The sequence below is a fragment of the Prionailurus viverrinus genome, chromosome B3, assembly GCF_022837055.1.
Source record: "Prionailurus viverrinus isolate Anna chromosome B3, UM_Priviv_1.0, whole genome shotgun sequence".
NCBI lineage: Eukaryota > Metazoa > Chordata > Mammalia > Carnivora > Felidae > Prionailurus > Prionailurus viverrinus.
In genome coordinates, this window is record NC_062566.1 from 142,552,935 (window position 1) to 142,579,365 (window position 26,431).

Consider the following 26,431-nt stretch of genomic DNA (forward strand, 5'->3'; position numbering starts at 1 on the left):
GACCAGGACCAGGGCTCAGTGATCAGGACCAGGCTCAGTGACCAGGCTCAGTGACCAGGCTCAGTGACCAAGAAGACCAGGCTCAGTGATCAGGACTAGAGCTCAGTCATCAGACCAGGGACCAGTGATCAGGAACAGGGTTCAGTGTTGAGGACCATGGATAAGTGATCAGAATAAAATAATCATGACAGGGACACGGTGATTAGATCAGGCCACAGTGACTAGACCAGGGCTGAGTGATGAGTACCAGGGTACAATGTCAGGACCAGGGCTCAGTGACAAGGGCCAGGCACAATGATTAGGACCCAGGCTCAGTGGCCAGGACCATGGCTTAGTGATTAGGTCCAAGGCTCAGTGACCAGAATCAGGGCCCAGTGACCAGGACCAGGACCCAGTGACAGGGACCAAAGCTCAGTCACAAGGACTAGGGGTCAGTGATCAGGACCAGAGCTCAGTGAGCAAGACCAGGTCTCAGTGATCAGGACCAAGGCCCAGTGATCATAGCCAGGTCTCAGTGACCAGGACTAGGGCTTAGTGACTAGGACTAAGGACCAGTGATCATAACCAGGGCTCAGTGACCAGAACCAGGGCTCAGTGACCATGACCAGGTCACAGTGATCGGGACTAGGGCCCAATGATGAGGACCAGGTCTTAGTGATGAGGACCAGGGCTCAGTCACAAGGACCCTATAGGGGCCAGTGATCAGGACTAGAGCTCAGTGACCAGGACCAGGGCTCAGTGATGAGGACCAGGGCCTCGGTGATCATGACCAGGTCTCAGTGAATCATGACTTGGGCTCAGTGACCAGGACAAGGGCCCAGTGACCAAGACCAGGGTGCTGGGTGCTGTTCTTGGCAGGGGTCTTGCTTCATACTGTCCTTGGTGAAGGACAGTTCTTGTCCTGTGCCTGTGCCTTATGGAGGATCAGATCAGGTGGGTTCTAGGTGAAGGACCCTCACCCTGGGCCTTGAGGGAGGTGTCCCCTTATCCCAAACCTCTGTCCCTCTCTTTTCCCTCCTCTCATTCAGAGTCTGAGAACCTTTGCCTTTGGGATCAGTTTATTGTGCCAGCAGGACCTGTGTGTGGGGGTGGGCGGGCAGTTTCTGAGCAGCGCTGAGCTCTGACATCCAGCTGGGCTTCCCAGAAGCTCCTCCAGCCTCCTCCCTGCAAACACAGTGGGGTCAGGGTCCAGGGGAGTTCCTTGCCAGTGCCCTGTCCCCAGCCCTGGCCTGCCTCAGGGGAGACGGATTGAGTCCTACAATGACTTCACCCAGGGAACCTAACTCCCAGAGCCTGCTGGGGGACACTGAAGCCCCGGCCCCAGGACCGCCCACATCCTCAGTGTCTGTGAGGGGATCACCTCCCTGGGAGGCCAGACCCCTTCCCCCCCCAACCCCAAGGGTGTGGAGTAGGCAGATGCTCTGGTGGCCGAGCCCCCTGTCCCCGTCAGCCCACCCCTCTGCCTCCTCACCCCACCTGTGTGCCTGGCTGGCTTCTGCTCAGTACTGGGGGCCCTCTCTGCTGTCGGCTGGGCCCCGCACACTTGTCACTGTCAGTGCTGTGCTGTAGAAGAGACTCAGTAGGAAGAGGGTGAGCAAGGTGACCGTGGTGGGCCACAGGCTGGCTCCTGGGGCGTCTTCCTCCAGGTCCTCCTGCGGTAGGTCCAGCACCAGCCAGGGAAGTGGCTCCCGGCAATCTGCAAGACACTGAGAGTCTGCCAGACCCACTCCCGCACAGGTGGGCACGAGCCCAGGCCTTCCTTTCCACGCGCCCTCGGGGTCGGGACAGTGGGGTGCCCTCTCGCAGGACTGGGGCTGCCTCAGGGAAGATGAGGTGACAGGGGCCCAGGGAAGGGGCTGGGACCCTTGCAGTTTTTCAGATGCCCAAGGCCCCCCATGTCTGAGGGAGTCCTGGCAGGACCTTGGGGAGAGAGAGACCTGGCAGGGCCAGAGTTCTGCTGCTCTAAATGGAGCTCAAGCCCAAGGTCTCCTGGACGCCCGCCCCGTCTGTGTGCTCAGCAAGCCCTCAGCAAGCCCTATGTTCTTGGCTTGGCCTGGGCCTGGGCCCTGGGTGGGGTCAGAGAGGACCAGACATGCCACCCTCGGACGCTCCGGGGTGAGACAGGGCTCTGGGTCTGAGGGCACGCTGCCTTCCCAGGGAATGTGGCTGATAGGCTACAAGGAGTTTGAGGGAGGCCCAGGCGAAGGCCACCAGCATGGGCTGTCTTCAGGGTCTTAGGGCACAGACCTTCTGTGTTAAGTGGGATTTGGATCTGCTTGTCACATGCTGACACATCCAGTCATCCATCCTTCCATCCGTCGGTCCGTCCCTCTCCTTCCTACCATCCACCTGTCTGTCCATCCTTCCTTCCATTACATGTCCTGTGTTGTGTCTTCCTGACTATCTGCTGTCTGTCTGCTGTCCCCCTCAGCTATGACTCTTCCTCTCCCCCATCTCTTTAGGAAGCTCTTTCTCTGGGCCAGGCACTGGCTCCCTTGGTGGCCAGACTTTTGAGAGGGGAGCAGTGGCCATGTGGGTGGCGTCCCCAGCTCACTTTGGCTCTGGGAGCAGTGGCAGGAGGCCAGAGGCCAGGTCCCATGGGGAAGCCCAGCAAGTGTCTGAGATGAGAGCAGGGGCCCCGCTGCCCCCTTGTGGGAGCTATACCTCCAGGTGTCCCACGGTGGCCACAGTAGGGCCTCTAAGCTCTGTCTTCCTGCTGGGGCCTCCCGCAGCAGCAGCTGCAGAGGGGCCCTGGTGGGAGCTGTCTCTCCTCACCCCTCCCCGGCCTGCCCTTGCCATATCCATACTCGGGTCCAGGAAGAGATGGGAGACCTGAATCCGGGGGTCAGGCAGGGAGCAGGGGCTGCCTGGGAGGGTCTGTGGAACTGGGCCCTGAGCTGGGCCCGGGGAGCACACAGGCAAGGTGGGGAATCTTGGGCAGGGAACACACCACCCCCCTTGCCTTCGTGGACCCGGGTCTGGGCTGTGAGCTTCCTGCATCTAGACGTGTGTGCGTGAGTGTGAGCCTGGGGCATGTGTGTGCTGCCTACAGGGTCGTTTGGTGCAGGGTGGCTCCCTCGCTGGGTGCATCAGTGAGGCCGTCCCACAACCGTGTGTGTTTCACCACCCGTGGCGCGAGCCCCTAGGATCCTGCCCTCCCCTCATTCCTGCCGTGGCCCCTAACGGTGACACCAGCCTCCTCACCGGCCACCTGCTCTCCTGCCTCCCTCTTGTCCCTCACAGCTGCCCCTAGAGGCATTTTCTGAGATCCAAGACCACGTCACCTGCCCACTGAGGACTTGCGTGGTGCCCGCTGCTCAGGACCCACTGGGCTGTGCCCACCTCGCTGACTGTCGACCTCGGGTTTGGCTCCCAGCTTGCCTTGCTGTGCACCATGTGCTCACACACGCACACGCACACACACACACAGGTGTGAAGGCCGAGCAAGGAAAGTGAGGCCCCAAAGGGTCAGGGTAGCAGTCGCCCTCCCCCCTGCGGGCCCTGCGGTGCCCCGGCCGCAGACCCTGAATATGGACAGACAGGCAGCCTGAGGGAAGCGTGGGGCTGCTTTGGGCCAGTACGGAGTTTATTCAGGGAGGGGCAGGTAGGCAGTTCAGTAGCAGACGCCTTCCACATCCGACATGACCACAGACACGTTGACGTGGGTGGGTTTACCCGCCAGGCGGTCGATGGTCTTCTGGGTGAAGGCCAGGGGCAGGGCCTCGTGCCCCACCATGCAGGAGAACTTCTCCCCCTGCTTCCAGTCCTCGGCCGACACTCGCAGCACACTGGTCGTGGCGAAGGTGGGGATGCTCTGGTCGGGCTCCTGCAGGGGGCCCCAGGTCAGGTACTTCTCCCGGGACAGCTCCTGGGATCCTTGCAGCCAACGAACCAGCACATCCTTGGGGCTGAAGCCTCGCACAAGGCACGTCAGCGACACCAGCTCATTGAGGGCCAGCTCTTCCGACGGCGGCGGCAGCAGGTGGACCTGGGGCCGGAAAGTGTTCTCTGGAGGGCAGAAAGCTGGGTTAAGGGTCTGGGCACCCCAAGCCTCAGTGTCCCGGGAAAGTGTTCACCGGAGGGCAGAGAGCCGGGTGGGGGGGTCTGGGCACCCCAAGCCTCAGTGTCCTCGGGAAAGTGTTCCCCGGAGGGCAGAGAGCCGGGTGGGGGGTCTGGGCACCCCAAGCCTCAGTGTCCTCGGGAAAGTGTTCCCCACAGGGCAGAGAGCCGGGTGGGGGGTCTGGGCACCCCAAGCCTCAGTGTCCTTGGGAAAGTGTTCCCCGCAGGGCAGAGAGCCGGGTGGGGGGTCTGGGGACCCCAAGCCTCAGTGTCCTCGGGAAAGTGTTCCCCGGAGGGCAGAGAGCCGGGTGGGGGGTCTGGGCACCCCAAGCCTCAGTGTCCTCGGGAAAGTGTTCCCCACAGGGCAGAGAGCCGGGTGGGGGGTCTGGGCACCCCAAGCCTCAGTGTCCTTGGGAAAGTGTTCCCCGCAGGGCAGAGAGCCGGGTGGGGGGTCTGGGGACCCCAAGCCTCAGTGTCCTCGGGAAAGTGTTCCCCGGAGGGCAGAGAGCCGGGTGGGGGGTCTGGGCACCCCAAGCCTCAGTGTTCTCGGGAAAGTGTTCCCCGGAGGGCAGAGAGCCGGGTGGGGGGTCTGGGCACCCCAAGCCTCAGTGTCCTCGGGAAAGTGTTCCCCGGAGGGCAGAGAGCCGGGTGGGGGGTCTGGGCACCCCATGCCTCAGTGTCCTCTAGTAAAACGTGGGTGGGAGCCTCTAAGCCCAGGGGCTCGAGGGAGGAGGCAGGCCAAGGAGTTGCTCAACGGCACCTCACGGTCAGGGTCTGGGCCCACCTAGGACTTTGGAGATGGTGTCAGTTTTTGGCGTTTTGAGCTCGGGATGGGTGGCGGTGCAGGAGAAGTTCTCCCCGTGGTTCCATGGCTCAGCGCAGCCTGGAAGGACACTGGACACACTGTAGCAGCCGCAGGAGTCATGCTCTGGGGGCTTCTGGATGGCCTCCTTCCCCCCTGAAGGTGTCCAGGAGAACAGGGCACCCTTGGGGTTTTTCAGGCCGCTCAGTGTGCACGTGATGCTGGCATTGGAGCCCAGAAGCAGGTCCTCGAGGGCGGGCTTGTGTAGTGACAGGCGGGGTTCATTGCACGGGGAACACTGAGGAGGGGGGCCAACTGGAACTGGGGGGAAGGTTGAGCAGGTCAGTGAGCCCCTCTGCCCACCTCCCCTCCCCCTCCCTCCAGCTCCTTCCCGGGTGCCTATCTCGGCCACTCGCTGGGAGCTGGGCCTGGCAGCCCACTCTCCTCCCAGGGGAGTTCCAGGTGGTGGGTCAGGGTGAGAATGCGGTGGCCCCCGCCCCGCCCCAGCCTGCCCTCTGACCTCTGCAGGGCACAGACACGGGCGGGCTGGTGCTGGAATAGTGCTCCACTTGGCATTGCAGGGACGCGCCATCGGGGCACTGGCTAGCCGGCAGGGTCAGCTGGCTGCTCGTGGTGTACAGGTTCCCGGAAGCAGACTTCACTGCGGGGAAGTTCCGGATGGACGCGCCTTCCTTGCTGGGGCTCCAAGTCACTCTCACGGGCTCCGGCGGGAAGAACCCTTGCACCAGGCAGGCAATGACCACTTGCTCGGCTGGGTCACTGGTCCTGAGGCTCAGCGGGAAGACACGGGGGCTGGTTTTGGACTCTGCAACACAGGACGCTCTGTGAGGCGGTGGGCCCGCATGCTGCCGGACCCGTGACGGCCTCACAAGCCCGGGATGATGCCCATTTCTCCTTTACACTGGAGGAATCTGGCACAGAGAGGGTTAGTGACAGTCCTGAGGTCATTCAGCTCACGTGCCATGGACCTGGGGTCGGAACCGGCTGCCTGGGTCCTCTTGCACTGTTTCTGAACGTGCTTGTCAGGGTTCTAGCACGAGGACCTGGACACGTTCCTGGGAGAAGGCCTCGGGCACAGGCCGCTCCCAGACGGGATTCGTGGTTATTGAACACGGCTCTCCCACTCACTGGCTGAGTCCGCACGTGCTGCTGGACTTTCAGCTTCCCATCTGTGCAGTGGGCACAGACATGCTCTCTGCTGGGCTTTGGGGATCATGACAGGTGGGCCCAGAGCGGGGGCACAGGCAGAGCAGTCCAGGCTTGAAGCGAGTCTGCACCAGGGCCTGTTGCCAGGTAAGAGGTGGCACAGGGCAGGAGACGAGGTCTGTTCCTCTGGGACCCCCTTCCTACCAACCAGTCAGGGTCCCATCCACCCACCCACCCGCAGCCTCCAGATCAGTGACAGTTGACCTCTGTGGCCTATGAAGTTTTGGAGGTCAGAGGCCTAATTCCAACTCTGTCCTGGGATATCCCTGCTGGAAAAGTCAAGAACACAAGGCATGATCTGCTCATACAGGACCAATTTCCTTCAAGGACTGGTGAGGAGAGAGGGGATCATGGCTGCAAAGGAAGTAGCATGGCCCTCATGCATCCCCGAGGAACACAGGGGCCAGTCTGGCTGGAGACCAGATCTCTGGGGGCTGACACTAACCCAAACAACACCTTCCCTTGCACCCTAGCCCAGCCCAGTTCAGGCCAGCTCAGCCCAGCTCAGCCCAGGTCAGCCCAGGTCAGCCCAGCTCAGCCCAGCTCAGCCGAGCTCAGCCCAGCTCAACCCAGCTAAGCCCAGCTCAGCCCAGGTCAGCTCAGTTCAGCTCAGCTCAGCCCAGGTCAGCTTAGTTCAGCCCAGTTCAGTCCAGCTCAGCCAAGTTCAGCCCAGCTCAGCCCAGTTCAACTCAGCTGAGCTCAGCTGAGCCCAGCTCAGCTCAGTTCAGCCCAGTTCAACTCAGCTCAGCCCAGCTCAGCCCAGCTCGGCCCAGGTCATCTCAGTTCAGCCCAGTTCAGCCCAGCCCAGCCCAGCTCAGCTCAGTTCAGTCCAGTTCAGCCCAGCTCAGCCCAGGTCAGCTCAGTTCAGCCCAGTTCAGCCCAGCCCAGCCCAGCTCAGCTCAGCCCAGCCCAGCTCAGCCCAGTTAAGCCCAGCTCAGCCCAGCTCAGCTCAGCCCAGCCCAGCCCAGCCCAGCTCAGCCCAGTTCAACTCAGCGCAGCTCAGCTCAGCTCAGCTTAGCCCAGCCCAGCTCAGCCCAGCTCAGCCCAGGTCAGCCCAGATCAGCCCAGGTCAGCCCAGCTCAGCCCAGCTCAGCCCAGTTCAGCCTGGCTCAGCTCAGCCCAGTGCAATCCAGCTCAGCTCAGCTTAGCTCAGCCCAACCCAGCTCAGCCCAGGGCAAGCCAGCTAAGTTCAGCCCAGCCCGGTTTAGCTCAGCCCAGTTCAGCCCAGCTCGGCCCAGGTCAGCTCAGTTCAGCCCACTTCAGCCAAGCTCAGCCCCAGTCAGCTCAGTTCAGCCCAGTTCAGCCCAGCCCAGCTCAGCTCAGCCCAGCTCAGCTCAGCCCAGTTAAGCCCAGCCCAGCCCAGCCTAGCTCAGTCCAGTTCAACTCAGCGCAGCTCAGCTCAGCTCAGCTTAGCCCAGCCCAGCTCAGCCCAGCTCAGCCCAGCTCAGCCCAGTTCAGCCTGGCTCAGCTCAGCCCAGTGCAATCCAGCTCAGCTCAGTTTAGCTCAGCCCAACCCAGCTCAGCCCAGGGCAAGCCAGCTAAGCTCAGCCCAGCCCAGCCCGGTTTAGCTCAGCCCAGTTCAGCCCAGCTCAGCCCAGCTCAGCTCAGCTCAGCCCAGTTCAACTCAGCTCAGCTCAGCTTAGCCCAGCTCAGCCCAGCTCAGCCCAGCTCAGCCCAGTTCAGCCCAGTTCAGCCTGGCTCAGCTCAGCCCAGCTCAGCTCAGCTCAGCCCAGCCCAGCTCAGCCCAGCTCAGCTCAGCCCAGTTAAGCCAAGCTCAGCCCAGCTCAGCTCAGCTCAGCCCAGCCCAGCCCAGCTTAGTCCAGTTCAACTCAGCGCAGCTCAGCTCAGCTTAGCCCAGCCCAGCCCAGCTCAGCCCAGCTCAGCCCAGCTCAGTTTAGCCCAGCCCATCCCAGCTTAGCCCAGCTCAGCCCAGCTCAGCTTAGCCCAGCTCAGCCCAGCTCAGCCCAGAACAGTTCAGCTCAGCCCAACCCAGCTCAGCCCAGGGCAAACCAGCTCAGCTCAGCTCAGCCCAGCCCAGCCTGGTTTAGCTCAGCCAAGTTCAGCCCAGTCCAGCCCAGCTCAGCTCAGCTCAGCCCAGCTCAGCCCAGCCCAGCTCAGCCCAGTGCAACCCAGCTAAACTCAGCCCAGCCCAGCCCGGTTTAGCTCAACCTAGCCCAACTCAGCTCAGCCCAGCTCAGCTCAGCCCGGCTCAGCTCAGCCCAGTTAAGCCCAGCTCAGCCCAGGTAAGCTCAGCCCAGCGCAGCCCAGCTCAGTCCAGTTCAACTCAGCGCAGCTCAGCTGAGCTCAGCTTAGCCCAGCCCAGCTCAGCCCAGCTCAGCTCAGCCCAGCCCAGCTCAGCTCAGCCCAGAACAGTTCAGCTCAGCCCAATCGAGCTCAGCCCAGGACAAACCAGCTCAGCTCAGCCAAGCCCAGCCCATCCTGGTTTAGCTCAGCCAAGTTCAGCCCAGTTCAGCCCAGCTCAGCCCAGCTCAGCCCAGCTCAGCCCAGCCCAGCTCAGCCCAGTGCAACCCAGCTAAGCTCAGCCTAGCCCAGCCCAGTTTAGCTCAACCTAGCCCAGCCCAGCCCAGCTCAGCCCAGTTCAGTCCAGTTTATCCCAGCTCAGCCCAGTTCAACTCAGCCCAGCCCAGACCGGTTTAGCTCAACCTAGCCCAGCTCAGCCCAGCCCAGCCCAGCCCAGCTCAGCCCAGCTCAGCCCAGTTCAACTCAGTTCAGCCCAGCCCGGTTTAGCTCAACCTAGCCCAGCCCAGCCCAGCTCAACCCAGTTCAGCTCAGTTCATCTCAGCTCAGCCCAGTTCAGCTCAGCCCAGCCCAGCCCGGTTTAGCTCAACCTAGCCCAGCTCAGCTCAGCCCAGCCCAGCTCAGCTCAGCTCAGCCCAGCCCAGCCCAGCCCAGCTCAGCCCAGTTCAGCCCAGTTTAACTCAGCTCAGCCCAGTTCAGCCCAGCTCAGCCCAGTTCAACTCAGCTCAGCCCAGCTCAGCCCAGGTCAGCCCAGTTCAGCCCAGCTCAGCCCAGGTCAGCTCAGTTCAGCCCAGTTTAGCCCAGCCCACCTCAGCCCAGGTCAGCTCAGTTCAGCCCAGTTCAACCCAGCCCAGATCAGCCCAGTCCAGCCCAGCTCAGCCCAGGTCAGCTCAGTTCAGCCCAGTTCAGCCCAGCCCAGCTTAGCCCAGTTCAGCCCAGCCCAGCTCAGCCCCGTTCAACTCAGCTCAGCCCAGCTCAGCCCAGCTCAGCCCAGGTCAGCTCAGTTCAGACCAGTTCAACTCAGCTCAGCCCAGCTCAGCTCAGCTCAGTTCAGCCCAATTCAGCCCAGTTCAACTCAGCTCAGCCCATTCCAGCCCAGTTCAGCCCAGTTCAGCCCAGCCAAGCCCAGCTCAGTTCAGCCCAGTTCAGTCCAGAACAGACCAGCTCAGCCCAGTTCAGTCCAGAACAGACCAGCTCAGCCCAGTTTAGCCCAGTTTAGCCCAGTGCAGCCCAGTGCAGCCCAGCCCAGCCCAGTTCAGCCCAGTTCAGTCCAGAACAGCCCAGTTCAGCCCAGCCCAGCCCACATTCACCTAGCTAGCTGCCTGTTACAGCTCGGCCCTGTGATCTGGGGCATCATGCCGACCCTCCTTTCTCCATCTGCTCTCTGTCCTGGTGCCTGTTCTCCATCCTCTAGGGCACAGCAGCGTTCAGGATGGGCCGACTGAAGAGAGGAGGCCTGAGCCACGTCTGGACCCACATGCTCAAGGCTGCTGGAGGGTCCACTGCATCTGAGAGGCTCAGGCTTCCCTCAGCCAGGTGGCCCAGGGCTGTATGTCCATCTGCCTCCCAAGAGCATTGAAGTTGAGGATGAAGGCCTGGGTCTCCTGCATTCCCACCTGATGGCCGCAGGGTCTCAGCAACCACCTGCCCTCCTCTGGGCCATTAGTGTTGTCGGTGGGCTGAGGCTGTGAGGGGTGGGCTGGGAGGGGCTGCGTGACTGTGTCTGGCCCACAGATGGGGTCACTTGCCCACTTCCTGTCCCACCAGTGGTGGCTGCTCGCCTCCACGTCATGTCTGGTCTGTGGTCTGGCTGTGGTGGAGCCAGGTGTGTGCGGCCTGGCCGGTACGACCCCCAGGAGGCTGACTCTGGCCTGGGGTCATGTGGGTGCAAAGTCGGGTGCCCTGGTGGGGTCACGGCTCCATGTGGCTGTCTGGGGGCTGAGAGGCAAGGAGGCAAAGGCTGCAATAGATACAGGGAGGGCTCAGGGACACTGGGGTAGAGATGGTCTCAGAAGTGGACGTGGAGTGAAGGCCTGCAGGGGTGGGGCCTGGAGGGACAGGGCTTTCCCAGAGTAACCCCTGGCAAGCCAGCAGGCCTCGGCAGACCTTCTGGCCACAGGGGAGGGTATGAGCGTGAAGAGCCACTCCAGCCTGGCTGTGATTGTGGCCACCCTTCTTAGAACAGCCCTCAAACAGCTGAGGCCCCAGGGTATGGCTGGGGTGAGGGCATGGGGGCTGTCCCTGTCTGGGAGCCTGGAGTTCTGTGGGTAGGGCCAGCTCCCCAGCCCACCCTCCAGAGCCAGGGCTCTCCTGCTGCTGTCTGAGCTCCTGAGTTGCCTCTTCTGTGCGTCCTGACTGGCCCTCCCTGGTGCGGGTTGGGCCCAGCTTGTGTCTGTGACCGTTTGATCATTCACTTCTTCAGGCACAGAAGGTTCTGGAGCCACACACAGGAACCAATGGTCCACTCCCAGGAAGGACACCACCAGGGGGAGTGGCAGCAAGCTTCAGGCTCGATGGAGATGTCTGCCAATGTTTTTTCCCCCTGGTGGGCTCTGATGGCCCAAGGAAGGGGGAGTCAGGGCAGGCCAGGAGGCAGAGGAGAGACAGGTGCAGGGAGGGGAGCCCAGGATGGCACAGACACACAGTGGCCTGGCTCCAGGGAGCTCTGGGGGTTTCATTATGAACCCCAGGATCCCCCAGAATCACCCATAAGGGACAATTCATCCCGCCAGCCCTGCATGCCCTTGTGAGCAGGGGACTGTCCCTGAGGCAGGTGCCCATGAGTCCCTGGACTCTGCACCCTCTGGGGGTCCAAAGCACTGGGGTTCCCCCCGAGCAGCCCCTGCCCCAGAGAGCAGGGAAAGTGAGAGACGGGTCGGGCAGACTTGGTGGGCCACCTTCTCCTTCAGCCTCCCTGCTCCTCAACTTGGGCACCCACATGTGGGCAGCATGCACACAGACAACCTGGGACACAGGGCAGAAGAGGTGTCCCTGGACCTGAGATGTGACATCAGGGTCTTGTCCATCCGTGGGTGGAAGAACCTGGACTCAGGAAAGAGGTCTGAAATGCACTCTGTGGAGACTGACCAAGCACCTGCCATGTGTCAGGGGCTGTGCCCAGCGTGAGGGTCCTATTGGGGGTGGAAAGAGCCCGGGAATACTCCTTGGGCTTTTTTTTATTATTTGTTTATTTTTTAAATATGAAATTTACTGTCAAATTGGTTTCCATACAACACCCAGTGTTCCTCCCAACAGGCGCCCTCCTCCATGCCCATCACCCGCCCTCCCCTCCCTCCCACCCCCCATCAACCCTCAGTTTGTTCTCAGTTTTTAAGAGTCTCTTATGCTTTGGCTCCCTCCCTCTCTAACTTTTTTTCCCCTTCCCCCCCCGCATGGTCTTCTGTTAAGTGTCTCAGGATCCACATAAGAGTAAAAACATACGGTATCTGCCTTTCTCTGTATGACTTATTTCACTTAGCATCACACTCTCCAGTTCCATCCACGTTGCTACAAAAGGCCATATTTCATTCTTTCTCATTGCCACGTAGTATTCCATTGTGTATATAAACCACAATTTCTTTCTCCGTTCATCAGTGGATGGACACTTAGGCTCTTTCCATAATTTGGCTATTGTTGAAATTGCTGCTGTAAACATTGGGGTACAAGTGCCCCTATGCATCAGCACTCCTGTATCCCTTGGGTAAATTCCTAGCAGTGCTATTGCTGAGTCATAGGGTAGATCTATTTTTAATTTTTTGAGGAACCTCCACACTGTTTCCCAGAGCGGCTGCACCAATTTGCATTCCCACCAACAGTGCAAGGGGGTTCCTGTTTCTCCACATCCTCGCCAGCATCTATAGTCTCCAGATTTGTTCATTTTAGCCACTCTGGCGTGAGGTGATATCTGAGTGTGGTTTTGATTTGTATTTCCCTGATGAGGAGCGACGTTGAGCATCTTTTCATGTGCCTGTTGGCCATCTGGATGTCTTCTTTAGAGAAGTGTCTATTCATGCTTTCTGCCCATTTCTTCATTGGATTATTTATTTTTCAGGTGTGGAGTTTGGTGAGCTCTTTATAGATTTTGGATACTAGCCTCCTTGGGCTTTTCTTGAAGGAGGAGGGACTTCCTCTTGGCTGAGGCCTGCTGGCTGGGCATCTGGGCATCCCGTGGCTGCTGTGACCAAGGACCACGGACTGAGGGTCTTCAAACAACAGAAATTTACTCTCCCAGCTCTGGAGATCCAGGCGGTGTTCTTCCTGTCTCTTCCAGCTCCTGGGGCCCCAAACACCCCTGGGGTTGTGGCTATGTCCTTCCGTCTCTGCTTCTGTCTTCACGTGGCTTCTCTATGTCTGTCTCTGCATCTGTCTCTCCTCTTCTGCCTCTTGTAAAGTCACCTGCCATCAGGTTTGGGGCCTGGACGATCTCATCTTAAGGTCCTTAACTTTAATCACATCTGCAAAGACCCTTTTCCCAAAGTCACGTTCACAGGTTCCAGGGATTAGGCCGTGGGCACGGCTTTGGGGGGCCACTGTTCAGCCTGCTGTGGTGGATTCATAAGAGAAGGGAAGAAGGAGGGACAGAGGGGACCCTGAGAATGCAACCTCTTCCTGCTGGCACGATCCTCTCCTACCCTGCTCTCAGACTGTGCTCCCAGTGCGACTGGCCTCTGCAGGCCTCTCTTGACTGGTGACCAGCACTCCGTCCTCCCAAGCTTGGGGGACATGCATTCTGCCCATGAGCACTGGGTGCCCGTGTGAGCCGAGCCCTTGTTGTCCTCGTTCTGGGGTCCATAGGGTGGGTCTCAGGATCTGGGCCACAAGTCAGAGAAAGAAGACAGCTCTTCCCTCAGGGGGCCTCCAGCCCAGGAGGTGGGAGGAAGGACCTAGGCTGTGGCATGTGAGAAACTTGCAGGTGAGGGTGGGTCTTGGTGCAAAATAGCAAAACTTTCTTAAAATTTTACTCTATCATCATCTATCAGTTTACCTATCATCTATCTATCTATCTATCTATCAATCATCTATCTGCCTATCTACCTACCTACCTTATCTATCTATCCATCCATCCATCTATCATCTATCTAATCTATCATCTATCAGTCTATCTTCAGTCTATCAATTATCTATCATCTATCTATCATCATCTATCAGTCTATCATCTATCTATCTATTTATCTAATCTACCATCTTTCATCATCTATCAGTCTGTCATCTATTTATCATCTATCATCATCATCTATCAGTCTATCTATCATCAATCTATCATCTATCAATCTATCTCCCTATCTTATCTATCATCTATCAGTCTATCTATCCATCCATCATCCATCTAATCTATCATCTATTAGTCTATCTTCAGTCTATCTATCTACATATATATCAGTCTATCTATCTATCTATCTATCTACCTACCTATACCAGCCTATCTCTCTTTCTCTCTCTCTACCTATCTATACCAGCCTATCTGTCTCTCTACCTATCTATCTATACCAGCCTATCTATCATCTATTTATCTATCTATCTATCATCATCTATCAGTCTATCTATCTATCTGCCTTATCTATCTATCATCTATCTGCATGCCTGCCTACCTACCTGCCTTTATCTATCTATCATCTATCTATCTATCTATCTACCTACCTATCTATACCAGCCTATTTATCATCATCATCATCATCATCTATCTGTCAACTATCATCTGTCTATCAATCATCTATCTACCTACCTTATCTATCTATCTAATCTATCTATCTATACCAGCCTATCTATCTACCATCATCTATCAGTCTATCATCTATCTACCTATCGTCTATCTACCCACCTTTATCTATCTATCTATCTATCTATCTATCTATCTATCTAATCTATCATCTATCTATCTACCTATCTTTTTATCTATCTATAATCTATCTGTAATTTTGCATGCTATCCCAGTGCCATGGCCTCGGTATTTCCTCCCACACTTGGTGTGGCCTCTACTGCATCCTGGAACCTGCATATAAAATACAGGGCACATACCACCCTGCACCCCTTTTATACAATTTTAGAGAAAAAGGAGAAAGGATTTACTGGAGCCCACATGAGGCAGCTGCTGGGACCCACACTCGCCCCAGAAGCAACTTTTAGTGTGGGGGTTTCTCACACAAAGAGCTACAGATACTCATGACGAAGAACATTCCAGAAAGTCACAGACTCATGTCCTGTTTTCAGTATGTGCAAGGCTGCAGGCTCCAACCTTATGGGAATGTGGGGAGGTCTTACTCTTATCTTCCTGTTTGCAATGTTTCCTGCAGGTTATTTGCCGCTGAAGCAGATGTATGGCATGTGCTCAGGGCAGAGAAGGAGCCCCTGCTGGGAAGTCTGGTCGTGTCGTTCTGGCCTTGGTCAAAGTAGAGCCTTCCTGGGCACTCAGGAAGAGCCTTAAAGCTGAATATCTCCTGTATTTTATCAGTGTGGGGCCTAGTTTCCTGGGACTGTGTGTGTCTGCATGTGAGTGTCTGGTGGGCTGTGGTGTGGCCTTAACCTGTTTTAGCCCCCGCCCCTGGCTTCCCTGATGTTCCATTAAGACCAAATCCTGTGTCTCTGAACGAACCTCAGAGTTGCCCAATCCTGGGTTTTCTGCCCCCAGGCTGCACACTTGCTGTCCCTCATTTCCATTCCTGGTTTGTGTCAGAGCCCGTGGGACATGGGACAGGGATGGGAGGCTTTCTGTGGAAGGCCACCTCCACGAGCAGAATCTCTTTTTCCAGAGGGTCTGGGCATTCGGGCGCTGGGAATGCGGCCATGGGCCCTGAGCGATGGTCCTAACAAATCACACCCCCTCAGACAGGGCTGAGAGGGCTGTGCCCCTCTGGCTTCCTCCTTAGTGTAACTTCTGTAGTTATTGAAACATTGTCTTCTCATTGGCCATTTGGTTTTTCCTCTCTGTGAAGGATCCACTGCTCACTTTCTTTCCTTTTATTGGTTCCCAAACATTTTGTATATAAAGGAATCTTACTTTTCATTGTGTGTGTTCACGTATTCTCCCCCAATTTCCAGTGGACTTCATAGAGACCCTTGTGGGAAGGTCTCTCCACCCAGGGAAACCACCTCTTTATTCTCAGGAGCGGGGCACAGCCTCATGCCCACCACTGTCCTTGGTCAGCTGGCTGTCTCACTGGCATCTTGGCTCCTGCCTTCCAGGCTCATCAGGTTTCTTCTTGAAGATGGCGGTGGCCAGCCCCAGACAGCTCGTTTGCTTTTGTGTCTCGCTCAGCTCACTGGGACATCCAGGCTGGCTGGTGGGATGGGGGCCAAGGATTGGCCTGTCTGTGTGTGCTCAGTGGGTAGACAGATTGGGGTGGGTGACTGGTGGTCCCTGGAGGGGCTCTGACCTTGGTGATTGTGCTGCTGTGTTCCTGTGGCCTTCTGCACAGACCAGAAAGGTAGCTACTGCGAGTTTGTCACGGGCAGACTGTTGCGTTCACATTAGCATGGGAAGGGGCAGCAAGTCTTGACGTCGGCAGAGCGGGCGTGATGGGGACCGAGCTGGGGTGTCTGGGGCGTCAGAGGGATTCTTGCAGGGAGCCGCTGGCTGGCTACCTGGGCCTTCAGGCCTAGAACTGCCCCCTGCCCGTTCCCTCTGGCCCCTTGTCTACATCCTTGGGCAGACCTGCCTCCCACCACCCCCGCAGGACAGCAGGCACCTCTCCCAAAAAGTGTTCAGGTGACAGGGATTTGTAAGAAGGCACTTTACTAAGAAACTCAAAATGAAGTTAACAGGGCAAGAGGGTTGCCAAGCCAGGAGTGAGAGGTCACATGGGGCCTGGGTGGACAGGGTGGGTGGGAGCTGCTGGCCCAGGACCCGTGGGCAGTTCCTTCTGCTGCGAGACCCCTCCTCCCACCGGGAGCCCTGCCCGCAGACCTGCATTCTGCAGGGGCAGGTGCTGCGAGTGGCCAGTGGGAAGGCTGGGCCCAGGGGCAGGCACTTGGACCTGGTGGCAGGGAGGTCGGGCTGAGTCTGGGCTTGGGCTCTGAGTCTTTTTTGGCTCAGAACTCAGCGGTGGGCGGGGCCACGGGCTTCCCCCTCAGCGTGCTTTGGGGGTTGTTTGGTCAGAACAGGAGTGGCCCTGACCCCAGGTAACTTTGTCGAGGGACCGATGATCTTCTGCCGCTTGTCCCAAAGTGGGCGGGGTAGGGGCTGTGATCGGCAGGTCCCATCGGTGCCTTGGACCTTGGGGCTGAGCTGGAACCTTTGCGCTTCCCCCCCCCCCCCCCCCCCAGGTCAGGCAGACTGCCTCAGACATGGGGAGGGGGAGGGGGAGGGGTAAGCGAGCCCTCGTTGCTCTGGCTCCCGGCTACTTCGCCACCTGTACGTTTGCGTAGTCCTGGAAGGTCTGCGGCTTCTGCAGGACGGTGGCAAGTACCGACTTCACCTGGGGGAGGGCGCGCATGAGGACAGCGTGAGGGAGCAGGCCTCCCCCCACCTCGCCCCGCCCCCTCCCTGGCACAGGGACCTCTGTGCTCCCACCTTGAAGAGGGTGATGGCGGCTCCGTAGCTCACGCTGAGCAGGAAGAGGGTGATGAAGACCAGCAGGCTGGTCCATAGCTCGTCCAGCTCGTAGCTCTCAGCGGCGTCCGCACACAGGTCCTGGAGCTCCAGCTCTGCAGGCACCGGCCAGTCAGCCTTCCCGGCCCAGCCTCTGCACGTGCCGGGGAGGGCGGAGCCATGGCAGGCCCGGCCCCCCGAGGAGGCGGACACAAGACCCACGCCCAGCCTCCGCACGTGCCGGGGGGCGGGACCATGGCAGGCCCGTCCCTCCTCCCCCCTCCCCCACCTGCCCCAGGAGGGGGACACAGTGCGGAAGCCTTGGCCTCGGCTGCTGCTGGTGTGCTGGTGGCTGGAAGGCAGACTGCCTTGTCCCGCCTGCTCTGCAGCTGCCCCTCTGGGGCGGGGGGCGGAAGCCCCCCAAGTTGGCCAGTGGCTGTGTGGGAGTGGCCTTCCCTCCCTTGACTCCTACCCACAGCAGCTCTGTTGCCCACTGCATGGCCTGCGGCCACCCGCCAGGCCTCCCCAGCCCCGTCCCCACTGGGCTTCGCCAGTGCTGGCCCACGAGGACCTTTCTGAACTGTACACGGATGGCCACCTGCCCCAAGCCCTGAGGGGTCTGAGCTCTGTAGCCCAGCTCACAGGACCTGGGGTAGCCCCAGGAGTCAATGAAGCTGGTGCTTTAAGGGGCTGGCTCGGTGCTGTGGACTTTGTTCAGGCCTGAGGGTGCCCAGAGCTGCTACCTGGTCCTACACTGGGCCCAGTCTCCCGGCTCCTCCTGCCCTGGCCCCACTCTCCCCTGACAGCCTCTGCAGAGTGAGGCTGTTGTGCATGGCCCTCAGGCTCCCGTGTGCACTGCACAAGCCAGTGCTTCCGGGCTTGTGTCAGCAGCGTGTGGGCCAGATGGATATGGTGGGTGTTTGTGTGTGTGTGAGCATGACGGGAGCAGGGGGTCTAGGGCTGTATGGGCTTAGACCCTGGCTCTGACCTCCTCGGCCTCTAGCCCCGGGATAGGGCCAGCAGCCTGTTCTGGGACGTGGTCCAGCGGGAGCGGGGGACACGGCCCGCACTGTAGGTGTGCGCATGTCCGTGTGTCAGTGTGTGTGTTCGTCCATGGGGTGCAGCTGACGGAGGGGCTGGACTGAGGAGGCCCGGGCCATGAGAGGAGTTTGGGGTGGGAGGCCTCTCCACATCCACGTTGGATCCAGTGGTCCAGGTATGACAGAGAAAGGCTTGGGTGCAGCCCGGGCGAGAGAGCAGACCGTGGGAGGCCATGTGTCAGCATGTGGGACACGTCCGCCACGTGGGGTGCCTGTGGCTGGTGGTGATGTTGGAGCTGCTGTGGACTCGCTGTGAGGCTCACAGGAACGTGCCTGCGAGTCTGGGTGGGTGCATCCCCAGCACGGATCCAGGGTGGAGTGAGGCTGAGAGGCAACATGGGGCACTCGTGTTGACCCTGGCCTGTTGTGACCGTGTGTGCAGGCAGGGCAGGGGCGGTTAGAGGTCGGGTGTGGGAGCGGTCTGGGCCCTGGTTCTCGTGTGTGAGGAGGTGGCAGTGAAGGGGCTGTTCTGAGTGTAGGTACCTGAGTGGGGGTTTGACTTGGCCCATTTCTCCATCAAAGGGCCTGTGTGTGTGCAGCTGGCCTGGGGATCCAGGGGCTTGTCTGTGTCCAGAGGGCCCGGCAGGAGGCTGGGGGTGGAGGCTGAGACCTCTGTGGCCTCCAGCAGAGGGAGGGGCCGTGGGCTCCCTGAGGTGTCTGTGGTCCTTCCCCTGGAACCATCCTGTGGCTTTTGGGACCCCTTTGAGTGAGCAGGACCCGTAGTGGCAGGGAGGGGCCTGTGGCATGGATGATGATGGTGGACAGACCACCCCCATCTGCCCCCTCCTCGGGGGGTCCCTTCCTCTGTGCCAAGACACCCCTGCCTGGCAGCCCACCCACCCCCAAGAATGGGTGCCCTCAGGACTCTGAGGCAGGCACTGCAGTGTTTATTGACAACAACAGACCGGCAGGTCCGGCCGGCCCCTCCCCCGCCCCAGCAGGATGGAGCTCTGGGGGGAGGGGTGGGCATCATTTACCAGGGTTTTTGGACACGGATTTCTTGAGCGTCCTAGAGCCAGGCAGCGCCTCGTGCACCACTTGGCAGGTGAACACATCCCTCTGCTCCCAGTCTGCCCGGCTGACCTCAAGGCGACTGAAGACAAAGAATGCTGGGCTGGGGCCGGTGGCCTTGTGGGGCCACGTGGTGGCCTGCTGTTCCGTCCGAACAGGGCTGTCGTTGTGAAGCCATTGCACCGAGATGTCCGGGGGAAAGAAGTTCTGGATCAGGCACGTGAGAGTGACTTTGTCCTTGCTCTTCGGCTCCCCCTCGGGCGGCAGGAACACGTACACCTCCGGGGGGAAACGCCGGCCTGTGGACAGGTGTGGGGTCAGCCCAGGCTGCAGCGTGAGAGGCCCACTTGCCTCCCCCTCCCCTCCCTGGGGCCTGCGCGGCTCACCGGGGGCTTTGGCAATGGAGCGCACGATGTCCTTGGGCAGGTCTGGATGGGTCACCTTGCATTGGTAGGTCTCCCCCTCAACCCAGTCAGTGGCATCCACAGGCAGGGTGGAAGTGACGGTGATTGTCCCGTTGTACTGAGTCTTCTTGACCATCGGGTCTGGGTGCACAGACTCCCCATTCTCCCGCGACCAGGTCAGGATCATGCCCTCTGTGTTGGCCAGGTCCACCACCAGGCAGGTGATCTTGGGCGACTTGTGGACGTACAGGTCAAGAGGGCTGGGCGGGCTCAGGTAGGTGCTCACACCTCGGGGGTCAGACTCTGCAGGGGTGTGTGTGGGAGGTGCTGCGTGAGGGTGTGGCTTGGCCCTCCTCTGAGCCCAGGTGTCTGGGTGTTGGAGGGGATGCGGAGCCATACCTGTGCACTTGCGAGCGTTGTCCTCAAAGGTGAAGCCTTGATAGGTGACCTGGCAAGTGTAGGTCTTTTGGGACACCCACTCACCCTGCGTGATGTTGAGCTCGCTGTGGGTGGAGGTCACCTTGCCCTCCTGCTTGCCGGGGGCTGTGTATGGGAATATGTTCGTGGCCTTCTGCCCATCCACCAGCCAGGTGACCTCCATGTCACCTGGGACGTAGCCGGAGATGAGGCACAGGAGCTGGATGGTGCTACTGGTGTCACCGAGGGGGTTACACGAGGAGTGGAAGAGCTTCACGGTGGGGGGAATGAAGTTCATGGCACACGCTAGGGGTGAAGGTGGCAGCGTGGCGTCAGCCCCCTGAGCCCACGACACCCACGTGGCCGCCCAGGCGCCTTCCTCCTCTCCTAGCCGCTCCCGCCACGCCTGCCCCCCTCCTCCAGCCCGACCCTGGCTCACCACTGACGGTCTTGTTGATGGTGGGGGACTCCACGTGAGCCACACTGCAGGTGAACTTCTGTTTGGCCCACTCGCCCGAGACGGTCACGTGGCTGGTGGTGGTGTAGAGGCCAGAGGTCTCCTGGAGGGTGGCGGGGAGGGTCACGACGCTCTTGTTCAGGGACCCTGCATCCCAGGTCACAGTCACCGGCATCGGGAAGTAGCCCGTGACCAGGCAGCCCAGTGTCACGGACGGGGCAGTGGCGATGGTGCCTTTGCAGCAGGTGGCCAAGGGGAAGACGAGGGGGGCCTGGATGGAGGCTGTGGGGGCAGAGGCAGTGTCAGTGCCGACCGGCGGAGTCTGAGGGGGAGAAGTGTGGGGCAGAGCAGGGTGGTCGGGTGGAGGGGCGCACCGGGACCCCTTCTCCAGCCTCAGGGGGCAGATGCTCATTTTGGACTCTTGTTCCCCGAGTCTGCTAGGAACGCCCTCCCACGAACCCCTGTGTCCCTGCCAGAAGCAGGGGCGTTCTTACCTTTGGCCAGGACACCCCGCCCGCAGCCCTGAGTGGCAGGAACGTGGGGTTCTTGGGGAGCAGAGGTGTCTGACTCGTGTCCTGACCTGCGGAGGCTCCAGGGAGCCCGACTACAGGCCCCATTCATAGCAGAGCCCAGATCAGTCCTCCCCCACTCCCCCAGGTGGTGACTCCTGCCCGGAGCCCAGACCCCAGCTCATCGTCCACGCTGCCCACTCAGTCCAGTGAGACCGACCAGTCCACGTGGCCTAGCGTCAGGACGGCTGAGAGCAGTGATACAAACCCGCTCCACACCCAGCGTCACTAGGTCTGCTGATTCAGACCAGCTCAGGTCACGGGAGTCCGCCTTGGTCCGGCCTGGCCCACGTCAGCCCAGCAGACCCGATTTCAAGCAGGCTAACTCATCTGGGTTCAGTCCACAAATTCCACCCAAATCCTTCAGCTCCGTTTGGCTCAGCCTGCCAGCCAGGCTTGTCGTACCTGCTCAGTCCCACTCAGTGTAGCCTCGCTGACCTTGGCCACTGGACCTAGCAAAACAGTACACCCTGCTTGACTCGCTGAAGCCTGATTCAGCCAGACCAAACCAACTAGCTGAACCCACTTTAGCCCAACCCAACCCAGTACAGGCCAACTCAGCCCAGCACAGTTCAGCTGAGGCCAGCTCAGTCCAGCTTAGCCTAGTTCAGTTCAACCTAGTACAGCCCAGCCCAGCCCAGTTTAGCCCACCTTAGCCCGTCCCAGATGAACTCAGCCCAGCTCAGCCCGGCTCAGCCTAGCTCAGCCCAGCCCAGCTCAGCTCAGCCCAGTTCAACTCAGCCCAGCCCAGCTTAGCCTAGTTCAGCTCAACCTAGTTCAGCCCAGCTCAGCCCAGCCCAGCCCAGCCCAGCCCAGCCAGCCCAGCTTAGCCCATCCCAGATGAACTCAGCCCACCTCAGCCCGGCTCAGCCTAGCTCAGCCCAGCCCAGCTCAGCTCAGCCCAGTTCAACTCAGCCCAGCCCAGCTTAGCCTAGTTCAGCTCAACCTAGTTCAGCCCAGCCCAGCCCAGCCCATCCCCGCTGAACTCAGCCCAGTTCAGTCCAGCCTAGTCCAGCTCAGCTCAGCCGAGCTCAGCTCAGCTCAGCCCAGCCCGGTCCCCCTCAGACCAGTTCAACTCAGCCCAGCTCAGCCCAACTCAGCACAATTCAGTCCAGCCCAGCTCAGCTCAGCCCAGCTCAGTCCAACTCAGGCAAACCCAGCTCAGCCCAACCCAGGCAAACCCAGCTCAGCCCAACCCAGCCCAGCTAATCTCAGTTCAGCCCAGCTAATCCCAGTTCAGCCCAGCTCAGCCCATCCTAGCTGAGTTTAGCCCAGTTCAGCCCAACCAAACTCAGCCCTATTCAGCTCAGCCCAGCCCAGCCCAACCCAATTCAGCCCAGTTCAGCCCAGTTCAGCTTAGTTCAGCATAGTCTTGCCCAGCTCAGCCCAATTCAGTCCAGCCCAGCTCAGCCTGCCCAGCTTAGCCTAGTTTAGCTCAAGCCAGCCCAGTTCAGCCCAGCTCAGCCCAGCACAGCCACCTTAGCCTGGTTCAACCCAGCAGCCCAGCCCAGACCAGTTCAGCTCAGGCCAGCTCAGCCCAGCCCAGATCAGACCAGTTTGGCCCAGTCGAACTCAGCTCAACCTAGCCCAGTGTAGTTCAGTTCAGCCCACCCAGCCTAGCTCCACTCAGCTCAGCTGAGTTCAGCCCAGTTCAGCTCAGCCCAGTTAAGCCCCATCCAACTCAGTTCAGCCCAGCCCAGCCAAATCCAGTTCATTTCAGCCCAGCCCAGCCCAGTTCAGCCCAGCTCAGTTCAGATCAGCTCAACCCAGCCCAGCTAAGTCAAGTTCAGCTGAGCTCCACTCAGCCAAGCCCAACCCACTTAGCTAGCTCATTCTAGTTCAGCCCAGTTCAGCTCAACCCAGTTCAGTCCAGCTCAGCTCAGCCCAGCCCAGCTAATCCCAGTTCAGCCCAGCTCAGCCCATCCTAGCTGAGTTCAGCCCAGTTCAGCCCAACCAAACTCAGCCCTATTCAGCTCAGCTCAGCCCAGCCCAACCCAATTCAGCCCAGTTCAGCCCAGTTCAGCCTAGTTCAGCATAGTCTTGCCCAGCTCAGCCCAATTCAGTCCAGCCCAGCCCAGTTCAGCCCAGTTCAGCCTAGTTCAGCATAGTCTTGCCCAGCTCAGCCCAATTCAGTCCAGCCCAGCTCAGCCTGCCCAGCTTAGCCTAGCTTAGCTCAAGCCAGCCCAGTTCAGCCCAGCTCAGCCCAGCACAGCCACCTTAGCCTGGTTCAACCCAGCAGCCCAGACCAGACCAGTTCAGCTCAGTTCAGCTTAGCCTACCACAGCCCAGTTCAGCCTGGTTCAACCCAGTTCAGCACAGCTCAGTCCAGTTCAGTTCAGACCAGTTCAGGTCAGCTTAGCCCAGCCCAGCTCAGCCTAGCCAAGCTTAGCTTGGTTCAGCTCAGCCCATTCCAGCCCAGTTCAGCCCAGTTCAGCCTAGCTCAGCTTTGCTCAGTTTGGCTCAGTCCAGCCCAGCCTGGTTCAGCCCAATCCAGCTCAGTTCAGCCCAGTTTAGCCAAGTTCAGCCCAGCCCAGCACAGTCCAGCTCATCCCAGCCCAGCTCAGCTCAGCCCAGCTCAGCCCAGCTCAGTCCAGCTAAGCCCAGCTAAGCCCAGTTCAGCTACCTCAGTTGAGATCAGCCCAGCTCAACCCAGCTCATTCCAGTTCAGCCCAGCCCAGCCCAGCTCAGCTCAGCTCAGCTCAGCCCAGTACAGCCCAGCCCAGCCCAGCCCAGCCCAGCTCAGCCCAGCCCAACTCAGCTCAGCCCAGCCCAGCTCAGCCCAACTCAGCCCAGTTAAGCTCAACCTAGTTCAGCCCAGCTAAGTCCAGCTAAGCCCAGCCCAGCCCAGCCCAGCTCAGCTTGGTTCAGCCCAGGCCAGCCCAGCCCAGTTCAGCCCAACTTGGCCAAGTTCAGCCTAGACCAGACCATTCAGCTCAGCTTGGTTCAGCCCAGCTAAGACCACTTCAGCCCAGCCTAGACCAGCCCAGCTTTGCACACATCAGACAAGCTCAGCTAGGTGAGCCACGGTGAGCCAACCCAAGACAGTCCCACCCAGGCTGCATCAGATGTGCTCATTAGACCTGCCTGCCCAAGCCCTGTCCATCCAGGTCTGCCCAGCCCAGCCCAGGACAGGACAGCCCCCACTGAGGACAGCATTTCATCGGACCCAGGTCTTCCTGCCTCCGTACCACCCCCCCCCCCCCCCCGCCCCAAGCTTGGTCAGATCCCCTTGGCTCAGGATAGCCCAGCTCAACCACAAGTGCCTAGCTTGACCAAGCCTGTCCTATGCAAGGGCAGGGTCGCCCCCCAAACCCCTGCCTGTGGTACTTGCGCACCAAGGTCAGCCCAGGTTAGCTCTCCCCAGCTTCCCCCAGCCCACCTACTCCTGCAAAATCAGCCCACCCTGGCCCATCTCAGTCCACTTAGTGCCACACAGGTGAGCGGAGCCAGAGGGACCAGTCTGGCCCGGCCGAGACTGGGATAGTTGGACCCTTTCCACATAACTCCGACCACTCAAGCTGCGCTGGGCCTGGCCCAGCTAGCCTGGCCCACCTTATTCAGGCTGGCTCAGGCCGCCCAGCTCACATATGTGTGGATGTGGGAAGGCCTGCCCACCACCTGATCCAGCATGGACACAGTTGCTCTGTTGCTCTCCCTGTTGCTCTCCCTGGACCCTGGGCTAGCGGTCACTGCCCTGGTTCGTTGCAGGAAGATCCACACCCAGGCCACTGTCCACGCCCTCTGCGTGGTCCTTGACCCTGTCAGGCTTGGGTGCTGCCCTAGGCCTGTTGTGCCTGAGGTTCTCAGCCCCTTGTCTTCCTCGAGTTGGTCCTGGGCAGTCTCTGGCTCCCGTGTGTCCCTGTGCGGAGAAGGGATGGCTGGCAGACGAGCAGCGGTCGGGAGGCTCTGTCCCTGCCGGGTGGGCAGTGGCCCGGACCCGCCTGCCGTTGCTGCATTTGGGCCAGTGCCAGCGGCTGGGATACCTGAGGCGGCCGCTCCTGCGTCAGGGGCCCGTCCTGGCCTCGGCAGCTTCCTGGACAGGCTCCCGGACAGATGAGGCGAATCATTAGTAACCGTGGGTGTTACATTTGCGATCAGACAATAGGGCCTGGGGGGAGGAGAGCTCTGCCTCAGTGCTCTGGCTAAAAATGGGGTGGGAACCCCCAGGGGCCTCAGCAGCCTGGAAGTTCCCTTTATGTTCTTGGGAAGTCCGTCTCGCACCGTCGGGGTCGCTGGTGAGGCCCCTGCGCCATGGAAGAAGTGTGCTCCTCTCCACAGCCCCTGCTGCCCAGCTCGTGGCCTGTCTCCCTCGATGTGGGAGATGTGGACTTGCTGTGCGGCAACCCTCTGGTGGGCGCCGTGAGGCCCCAGGAAGTGGGGAGCGCTGGGCGCCAGCACCGCTGCTCTAGAGGCAGACCTTCAAGGAAAGGGTCGCACCGTTCTGTGCTCGAGCAGTTGAGGCCCGCGTGGCCACGTGCCCGAGGCATGGGTGCAGGGCTTCCCGGTGGCGTGCCACCCTTGTTCCTGTGTCCCATGGCTTGGAGGAGAGGGCTGGGGGCTGGTCCGGTGGGAGAAGCTCCGGGGGAGAGTGAACGGGGGCCATGTCCATCTGGGGACAGCAGGCCCTGGTCCCCCACTGGCCGCCCTGGGCTCCCTGCCGGCAGGTGACCTCCCGCATTGCCCGCACGCTTGCTCCATGCTACTGTCCTGCAGCTGGGCTCTTCCTGGGGAGGCACCTGCTGGGCACGGCCCCTGAGGACCAGCGGGGACCTGGGGTGGAGGCTGGACATGGCTGTGAGGTTGGCCGGTGGCTCTGCAAGTCCTCTGCAGCCTCTGGAGCCTGGGGTGGACTGTGCCGTGGATCTGTTCTGTGGTGCCCACTGAGGATGTGAGACCACAGCGTGGCTTTGGTGGCCTCTGATTCTGGGCTGTTGGGGCAGCTGGCCCACTGCTGACACAGCACTGATGTGTGCGGGGTCGTGACAGGCTGGGTCTGGGCTTTACCTTCACCCTGTGGTCGTTTCCTGCAGGCCGTGTGTCCCCAAAACCCCGAAGGCACCCTGAGCGCACAAGTAAGGGAGGCCGTGGGAGTCTTCCAGCCTAGCTGGTCAGAGTGGGCTCCTGGGAGACACTGCACTGTCTTGGAGAGACAGAGAGAGAGAGAGAGAGAGAGATCAGGATCCCACCCTGTGGCCCACAGTCCCCGCAGGAAGGCTGCGTGAAGATGGCCTCTGTCAGGACTGGTGCCCTCGGAGAGACATCCAGGCTCATTTGGGAGACCCAGAGAGGCTGCTGCATGGGGCAGAGCCAGGGCCCCGGAAGGCCTGAACGTGAGCCCAGGGGAGACAGGGCCCCTGCGCCCCTACATGCGTCATGGGAGGCAGAGGGGGAGTGCCTAGTTCCTTGGAAGGGCCCGTGCTTCTGAGAGAAACCACAGGGCTGGCAGAGCACCCCCAGGAGCCTACTGCCCCTGCGGGCCCAGGGCAGGTGGTGCCAGCCCTGGGACCCGCACATGTGTGAGTGCTGGACTCTGGCGTCCGCTGCCAGACCCCCCCCCCCCCCAGCCCCTACTCATTCACCCCAGGCTGTGGGCATTTGGGGC

General features: G+C 60.2%; 1 long non-coding RNA gene and 2 gene segments (V, D, J or C); all 3 read right to left on the bottom strand.

Moving 5' to 3' along the window:
* Nucleotides 1-1,040: 1,040 nt before the first annotated feature.
* On the bottom strand, nucleotides 1,041-2,342 carry LOC125168521 (uncharacterized). The gene is made up of 2 exons (XR_007153175.1): nucleotides 1,477-2,342; nucleotides 1,041-1,164 (listed from the first exon to the last, which is right to left on the bottom strand). It is a non-coding gene; the product is annotated as an uncharacterized LOC125168521 (long non-coding RNA).
* A 1,223-nt stretch (nucleotides 2,343-3,565) lies between these two features.
* LOC125168484 (immunoglobulin heavy constant alpha 2-like) overlaps nucleotides 3,566-26,431 on the bottom strand; it is a 350,186-nt gene continuing 327,320 nt past the window's right edge. The window contains 3 exon segments of the C gene segment in view: nucleotides 3,566-4,008; nucleotides 4,844-5,182; nucleotides 5,382-5,687. Of these exon segments, the coding sequence occupies nucleotides 3,614-4,008; nucleotides 4,844-5,182; nucleotides 5,382-5,687 (1,040 nt within the window).
* Nucleotides 18,837-20,771, bottom strand: LOC125168490 (immunoglobulin heavy constant epsilon-like). The segment is given in 4 exon segments: nucleotides 18,837-19,281; nucleotides 19,369-19,689; nucleotides 19,786-20,109; nucleotides 20,243-20,771. Coding segments are annotated over 4 exon segments (1,416 nt in total).